General features: G+C 45.3%; 1 protein-coding gene across 1 annotated transcript; it reads right to left on the minus strand.

The window, feature by feature from the left end:
* Positions 1-365: 365 nt before the first annotated feature.
* SRSF4 (serine and arginine rich splicing factor 4) lies at positions 366-8,609 on the minus strand. The gene is made up of 7 exons (XM_031061862.1): positions 8,605-8,609; positions 8,252-8,485; positions 5,765-5,907; positions 4,785-4,897; positions 2,866-3,080; positions 1,970-2,053; positions 366-1,803 (listed from the first exon to the last, which is right to left on the minus strand). Exons 1-7 carry the CDS (start codon positions 8,607-8,609, stop codon positions 1,032-1,034), a joined length of 1,566 nt encoding a protein of 521 aa, XP_030917722.1. The 3' UTR covers positions 366-1,031.
* Between the last annotated feature and the right edge of the window lie 246 nt (positions 8,610-8,855).

Here is an 8,855-nt window from a genome sequence, read left to right on the forward strand (position 1 = left end):
CTACAAAACTCTTGCTAGAAGCTGCCCTCCCATCTCCCCAGGTCTTCAGGGATGCTGGGGACATACCACAGAACAGCTGCCACCACCATCCTCTGTGCTTCCAAGCCCAGAAGCACGTCCTGAGCTTTTTCTTTTTATGAAGGCTCTTCCCAAGCATAGGTGTTTCAGTAGGAGGAAAAACTCCTGAAAAATATGCTGGAGAAATAAGTTCTTTATCTGGACTGTATTCAAGTGTTGTGCCTACACTGAATGTGAAGTGACTTTCTGAATTAGGAACCTTTTTTCTGTGAGTGACTCTACAAATTCAGGCTTACCTTGATCAATAGAAAATGCTGACAATCACAACACAGCACCATGTAACCAAATGTCATCAAGCAAAAATAGTCTTTATTCAAATTTCATGGAAACAGGGATCACTGTACTTTGCAAGACAGGGAAAAATAAAATAAAAAAATTTAATATAAAACAAGGATATTGTCACAATACCAGAATATGGAACTATAGTTCTTTTCCCTATAGATTACTGCAAATACCTCTATTTTTTTTTCCTTTTGACTGTGCTATTCACAACTTTGTAAGTCCAAAAAATATGGAACAAAAGTAGTATGAAACTTAAGACTTAGCACTTCCACTAAATGGCAGACATCAAAGGGCATCAATCGAGGGCAAAATCTGTTGAATCCATGATACCTACCTATCAGTCATCACTGCAAATCCATAAACCCACCAGAGTGCAGTGCTCATTCCCTGGGCTCATTCCCTGCAAGGCTCTCCTTGGAACACAGGGCAATTTGGGGGCTCGAGGAAGAGCTGCATGTAAAGAGAACCTTTCTATTTGGATAGAAAATGAGCAGAGCAGCCTCACACCAGAGAGTGCTACAGGGAGAGAGCGCTGCAGCTAATGACAGACAGACCATCAGGTTGTTAAAAATACATAGCATCGACAGGGTTTCTACTTCAATCACTTGGTTACAGCTACTAAACATGTACAAAAGACTTTTCCAACCATTCCAAGTGGCATTGCAGCAAGGTTAGGATCTGGAGCGGGACCTTGATCGTGACCGGGAGTGTGACCGAGAGGCAGACCTAGACCTGGACTTGGACCGGGACCTTGGCTTTGAATCAGATTTAGACCTGGAACGAGAATCTGATTTGATATTTGGTTTGAACTTGGAAATGGATCTAGACCTGGAGCGGGACACTACATGCTCCCCCTCGCCTTTTGCCTCCTTCTTGTCCGACTCGGATTTGAGCTGCTCCTTTTCTTTGGAGCCTGACCTGGACCGCTCGTGGCTATCCTTTCTTCTCTTCTTGCTGCTGCCTTTGCTGTCTCGCTTGCTGCGCCTCTTGCTTTTCTCACTCTTGCTGTGGCTCCGGCTTCTACTTCTGCTATCATCCCTGCTCCTTTTCCTACTTTTCCTTTTATCCTTGCTGTGGCTCCTGCTCCTACTCTCCTCCCTGCTTTTGCTCCTGCTTCTACCCTTGCTAATGCTCTTCTCCCTGTCTTTGCTTCTACTCTTCTCCTTGCTTCTGCTCCTCATGCTCTCCTTCGCCTCTCCCCTCTCCTTACTCCCACTCCTGCTCCTGCTCTTTTCCTTGCTGTGGCTCCTGCTCTTGGCTTTCTCATCACTGTTATGGAGAATGCCCTCAGATTTATCCTTGCTTTTGTTTCGGGATTTCTCTGCACTCCTGCTGCGGCTCCTACTTTTATTCTCTTTACTTGGAGTCCTGCTTTTCTCCTTCTGGCCTCTGCTACGGCTCTTGCTTCGACTACGGCTCTTGCTTCTGGAACGGGACACAGACCTGGAAGTGCAAAAGCAACAGACAGCTCAGCTTTAGTGCAGCAAGGGTTTGAACAGAGCGTGCAGAGAATGGGAGGGAAAAGAAAAAAAAGGGTTCCTGCTACAAATTTAACATGATGCTTCTGACTGATGTGGGAGCCCCCAGTTCTCCCAAGACAAATACATACCTGGATCTGGATCTGCTCTTGGAGCGGCTGCTACTGGCACTGCGGCTCCTGCTCTTATGGGAGTGTCTGCTTCGAGAGCGAGACCTGCAACACAAGGAACCACCTTCATGTTAGCACGTGTCCATAGGGAGCTTGTGACCCCCGTGGGCAGAACCCCACTGGGCTAAAGCACCTTTCAGAAGCCAAATGTTCAGAGCTACACAACACAGTTACAAACTCAGAGCACCCTCTCCCCACCTTTCACCCCTGCTGCCATGTCTGGCTGTGACTAAGGTAGTAATCTGAAAGCAAAGATGCCAGTTTATTTAAGGGATAATCACTTTCCCAATCAAATCACAGTTTGAATATGGTGAGACACTGGCATAAAGCTTTGACTTCAGATTTTGATTTCATAAGCAATTTCTTCTAGGAACAGTAAAGATTTGCCTGAGTTTTCTTGCAACAAGTTCTACCCCAGAATTGGTGCTGCTGAAGCAGCTCTTGGTCAGTCAAGGAAAGCAACAAATCTCTTAGAAACAGGGAACAGGTGGAGGTTTCTAAGCTGAGAAAGAACTGTTAGTCCTGGTGCTTGGAGCAGAACACAGTGTTCAGAGCTGAAGTGTTAGAAGCACCTTCTGTTTCGTTCCATGAGCGTGGCTCCACCGGCCATGCAGCTGCTCCCACAAGGAACAAGGGCTGAGTTATCAGGGAAGAACAGTGACAGGTGTTCAGGGAGCAGGTCCACACATCCACCAAGGGAGACACCTCAGAACACAGCCCTCATTTGCCCTGGATATTAATATATGCTCAAAAAACTAATGTTTGATAACTCCAAACATTTCCAGTGTTTTGGAACCCAAAAGTCTCAAGGTGCTCTATGTTCCTTAACTGCAGCCTGAGATATGTTACAGACATACCTTGAATGGCTTCGGCTTCTGGAGTAAGAGCGGCGCCGTCTCGATCCAGGTCTGTCTTCCATCAATCTAATCTTTCTGCCATTCACTTCTGTCCCATCCAGCTTTTCAAGGGCTCTTTTCATGTCAGAATAGGATTTGAACTCAATCACACCTTCGTTTTTCCTTCCTTTGTGTGCATCTGCATATGTCACTTCCCCTGCCTGACGCATATAATCCTAGAGGAAGAGGACAGAATCACCATCGCCTTGAATCCAGAGCCAGGCTTCCAGCTGACCCTGCTCACTTCTGACATGATGCTCCCTGAGCATCTTCTATTCACAGGGATGTCACCAAGTGTTTGATCCAAACAGCACCTGTAGTGCCAAATAACACACTATGACTTCACAGAGTTGGTGTAATTAGAACCAGGTTGATAGCTTTGAGACAAATTATAATTTAAGGTCTCCCACTTCAAGTCTTAGATCAAATATGCTCTGGGCTCTTAAGTTTCAAATTATAGAAGTGATTAAAGAAGTAAAATGCTTGCTCTCCTAATCATGTTTTCAGAAATAATTAGGAAAGGTGACAAAGGTTGAATATGAAGAGGCGAGAAGCCCACAGAGAAGCAGACCTCCCTTCATCCTCTGCCTTGTCAACATAGCTTGTTCTGCTGGAAAAACCCCCACAGAACTCCAAGCTCAATTCTTTTTCCCACTTCATGCTTCCTGGCTTCTCTGTTTCAATTTCTAAACCTCTCTTTAGAGGGTTTATCAGGGGTCTGTTCTGCCCTGCTTTGAGCAAGGCACAACAGGGCCTTTGCCAGGCCAGGGCATCTTTCAGCCCCCGTGGAAACTGGCTGCAGCGGAAACAGGGCATAGAGCTCTGGTTTGTTTTCAACCCAGCTACTCCCATTTTAAGTACACTGAAATGAAAGCTATTCCCAAAAAAGCAGTAATGCATCCATTGGAGGATTAATCATGCCATGCTCTACTTAGGATTTTAATACAAAAGCAAAGACAAGCTATTGATAGTGTGAAGCATTAACAACAAAGACACTGGAAGCATCTCTGTATATGTACCTGACCTAGTGTAAAATTCACTTACAGACCAGTTTCTACTATGTCAAAGTTTGTTTAGAACAAATTTTACACACCCTTAAAAGAGAACCATAAGAGAAAGTGTTCCAGTAAGAACAAGTGGGTTTAACCATTGCTGCTCAGTTTGATAAAGAAGCACTAATCTTTTTGCATCCACTATTGAAATCCTGCTGCCTGAATCCATGATGTGGATAATCACAAGCCAACACGATACCTCCAGAGTACTCAGAGGCACTGTGGACTCCACAGTGTCACTCAACACCTCCACTGTTAGAATCACCTGCCACTCCTCTGGACGTCAAAAATAAGTTTTTGGCAGAGATTTTTCATGATTACTCATTCTGGAAGCATCCTTACCCTGAAACTCTCCTTAAAACAGCTTTAGATGATGTGGAAAATCCTAATAGAGAATTTGCAGGAACAATGCTGTTGTTTCAAACAGCTCTAGCACCTTACAAGTTGATGGGTTAAATCCAAACTGACAAGGGCAAACTCCTTCATCTCTAGTGAATCCTGTCCCTGGCATGATTTGAGTCTGTTTTGACAGGGCTTAAGAGAAGATAAAACACACCTGTATGTGATGTTAGCTGGTGCTAAGGATAAAATTATTCTCCCACTGTCCAGTGCCACCAGTTCTGCAGGTGCAACTCCCAACCTCTCATGAATGGCTTCATATACGCAAACACAGTCCCGTATTAAGGTGTGTGTTACTTCCAAAATCTATTCCCCATGGAGTTGCTCAGCTGGAGCAAAGCAGAGCAGCACATCACTTTGCCTTGCTGAAGATGTCTTTCACCCTTTGTGCTCTGTAACAGAGAGAGGGTAAGGAAAGGGGCCCCATACCTTCAGATCCTGCCAACTGCAGCGGCTTGACAAATTTTCCACAATCAATCTGTATTCTGTACGGGTCGGGGGACCGTACTTATCTCTTCCGCTTCTTCTATAACCATATCCACCTTTAGGAGGTGACAAGCAGACAGCAGAGCTTCAGCCAGGGAAATGGAGCCTCGCTCTCCGCCCCGACGGAACTGCTCTGCCCCGGGTGTTCCCAAAGACACCACAGACCCCCTCTCAGGGCTAAATCCACCCCCCTTTATGTAACACCTTGCAAAGACCCAAAGCATTAAAACAGTTTTACTACAAGCTCGTAATTAAACAAGGCACAGAACTAGAATTACAGTAGAATTAACATGCAATTATATTTAATATTATTTTTAAAACAGTTTGAAAGAAGAAACTGAATAAAGCCAGTTGATTAATGTTATTTACATTACTTTAAAGTTTTCTGAATATCTGACATGAATAAAGCTTTTCAGGCACCTATTTCAGATTAATCTCTTATGTTTCTAACCCTTGGGATCCTCACCACCCAGGTCTAATGGGAAAAGCTTGAGGTCGTCATATGGCTTCTTTTTTTTTTGGACAGCCAAGGGCCACAAAGGTCAAAGAGCCACTCATGGAAAGGTACCCCAAGGTCAGCAAATGGAACGGGCAGTCATCTTAGCCTCAAAGGACTCTTTCAATTAAAACATTGAGGTCCTTGTTAAATCTGTGTTAAACATCACATTGCAAATAAACCATTCAAATAGTTAAACAAAGTGATAATAATAAAAATGGCACAAGAAACTGTGTTTATTAATGTATCAATTAAAAGAGTTTAATACAACAAGCAAATTAATAAATATTCAGATCAACAATTACATTTACAGTTACAGAACACTAGTCACAACTTTGTATTGCTTTCCTTTTATATTACTTTTATAAAAGAGTAAAACAATGTTTTATTTAAAATAAGCCATGGATACAAATGCACAAGTGCTTACTGCGTCCAGAACCGTAACTGCTGTCCCGGCGTGGGCCCCGGGCATGCTCCACGATCACTCTCTCCCCACACAGATCCTTCCCATTCAGCTCATAAACAGCATCATCAGCATCTCGCAGATCATCGAACTCCACAAAGCCATACCTAGGGATAGGGAGGGAAAAGGGATCACTGAGAAGGAACTGAACCTGAGATATTTGTGCTTAAAAGCATCTCATGGGTTTCTGCAGAGCCCTGTGCATGCTGTCCTGCAGATGAGCCTCCTGAGCATATCTGAGGGTTCAAGGCTTTGAGCCTTGAAAAAAACCTAAAAAAGGAAAACCCTTCCAAAAACAGGGAGAGAAACAGGAAGGCATGAAAACACATCTGCTGATTCGCTGAATTGAACCTAAAGTAATTCTTCATCAACAAAATGATAAATCATGTGAGAGTGTAATGGCTGAATTCATTTATGTTAGCAAAAGATAACAATTATGGCATACTCTTTGATGAAATCAAGGGTGTCATCTATCTTTTTAAAGGTAGTAGTTAAACCCCTCCCCACTGAAAGTGAACACTACCCCACACACCAAAATTAATAAATAAACACAGAATCACAGAATTGTTCAGATTGGAAAAGCCCTCCAAGATCAGGGAGTCTGACCATGATGTTAGAGATGGCCTTCATCATCCCTGGAAGTGCCCAAGGCCAGCCTGGATGGGGCTTCGAGCAACCTGGGACAGCAGAAGGGGTCCCTGCTCATGGCAGGGGGTGGAGCAGGATGGGTTTTAAGGTCGTGCCCTCCCACCCAAACCACTTCTCTTTGGAAAGCAAACACTGATTTGGAACAGAGGTAGATGGAAGGATGGAAGTTTGAAGCTTTGACCTGTGTTCCTCAATCCACAGCACAAATTACATCCCTCTGTCCTGCAGGTGTTGTATTAGGATGAAGCCCTGAATTCTTCAGAGCTGCCCAGAGTAATGCAGGCAGGTAAGTACCAGGCGTAGAACTGGTTTGGTTTTTTTCTTAGAGGCATCACAAGCACTTTTTAGGGTGTTCATAGAAGATAAAAGGCAGGCTGAAAAGTTCAATTTTCTGGTCACTTCATACATTCACTACACATACAGTCACAGAGCTGTGACTGTCAGTGCAGCTCTGAGCAGGAAAGAATGTGAAAACTAAGAGCACACAATTAAAAACTGCAATTTGAAATGGAGAATCCTGTATGACCCACATTTTCATTTCCCTGTCCTTCCCTCAGGTAATAATTGCTTTAAGCCATTGAATTCCAAGCTCAAATTACAAGTAGTGAGCTGCAGCTAAGCTTTTAGAGCTCTGTGGTATCACTTTGCATTCCATTGTCTCTCTCCAGCATTCCAGTTTAGCTGCTGAAACAGCCAGTGGAGGATCCACCAAGGAGAACCCCAGGATTTCCAGAAACAACTGCAAGAATCTCTTCAGTCAAACACCATGCAGGAAGTCTGAATTGTTTCCTAAGCAATACCAGAAATAAACCATGGACGAAGGCTCAGGAGAGCACAGCTCAGCCCAGGGCTTCCCAAGCACAGACACAAAACCTGATTGCTCAAGTTCCATTTTTGACAAAGAATTTAACTTCAAACCTGTCAAAAGACTTCAGAATATAAAACTAGAAAAAAACAATTAAATTGACTTAAAAGCAGAAAGACAAGTCCCTTTACCACATCAGCCACATAACAACAGTTCCACATCTGTTAAGAAAGTTTAGTTGGCTTCCCTTCCCCCCATCTCCAACATGCATGAAGCAGAAATATTGAATTTGGGGCTTACTCAGCAACAGGAAAACTGCTCCCCCCCCCCAACATTTCCAAGGATACACAGCAGGACTGGAAAACAGCAGCCTCAGGTATTTCAGCTAATCTTCAACAACTCCTGAGGCTGTGTGGGTTAAAACACTGACACATGAACACTTTTTTGCTTTAATAATGGATTTTATTCATCTTATAAACCTGTTAAATGTCCACCTGCCAGCACAAGCAGCATTAAAACTTAATGAGCCTCTTTCACTTTAATGCTTAAGGAGTAACTTGTACAAGAAATTCCTCTTCTCCACTGTAATTAATACCTGCCTCTCCTAGCTATATAATGATAAATCCATATTCCATTCAGCCTTTCTAAGGAAGGCTTCAAGCTGAGTTTCTTGGGAAAAGCAAAAGCACTCATGAGGCTTTGGGTGTTGGGGAAAACCCCACCAAAAATGGCAATTTGCTTTTTCTTCAAAAATCCACACTTGAATGTCTTGGCCAAGCCCTGGTGGAGCAGGATCCAACCCCTGGAGCTGCAGTATGGACTCAGCTACTGGAACAGCACGGGTAAGAACACAGAGGTATGGCAGGTTTGGGGTGTTTGTGGGGGGGGCAGAACACACCCCCAGACAGCCTGAGGGCTCTGGGAGCAGCTCTGCCCCCCATATCCAACACAGTGGGGGTCTTTTGGGGGAGGTTATCATGGGGTGCCGCCTGACTCACCCTGCAGTGCTTGCCCTGGGGTGCAGAGGGGCCTGGGGGGGCCCGCAGGGTGACACCCCCTCGCTGCAGAAGGCAGGGCAGAACACAGATGAGCTGGCCCTAGGAACTGAAGTGAGACTCAGCTGTCCTACCCCCCAGCTGTCACAGAAACCCAGGTGTCCTGCCTTCCAAAAAGGAGAAGACCACCCATCCGAGCCCTCCCCAGAGGGGGGGACCGGGTATCTTGCATCCACTCTAAAAAAAGGGAAACCCAACCGCCCAGCCTCCGTCACCCCACCCAAAGGAGAGTCCAGGCATCCGCATCCCCCCTGACAGAGCCCCAGCCATCCTGCACCCCCAAAAAAGGCCAAGACGTCATGTCCCCCCTTGACAAGAAGGGGAACGCAGGCATCCTGCCCCCCACCTCTAAAGGGAACCCGAGCATCCTGCTTCCCCAAGGGGAGAGCCCAGGTGTCTTGCTACCCCCTCCCAAGGAGATCCCAGACAACCTGTCACCCTCCCCAGAATGGGGAACCCGGGCTCCCTGCCTCCCCCCAAAAAAGGGGGAACCAACGCATCCTGTCCCCCCTCCAGAATGGGCCCAGACCTCCTGCCCCCATCCCCC

This window comes from Geospiza fortis, unplaced genomic scaffold (genome assembly GCF_000277835.1).
Source record: "Geospiza fortis unplaced genomic scaffold, GeoFor_1.0 scaffold32, whole genome shotgun sequence".
NCBI lineage: Eukaryota > Metazoa > Chordata > Aves > Passeriformes > Thraupidae > Geospiza > Geospiza fortis.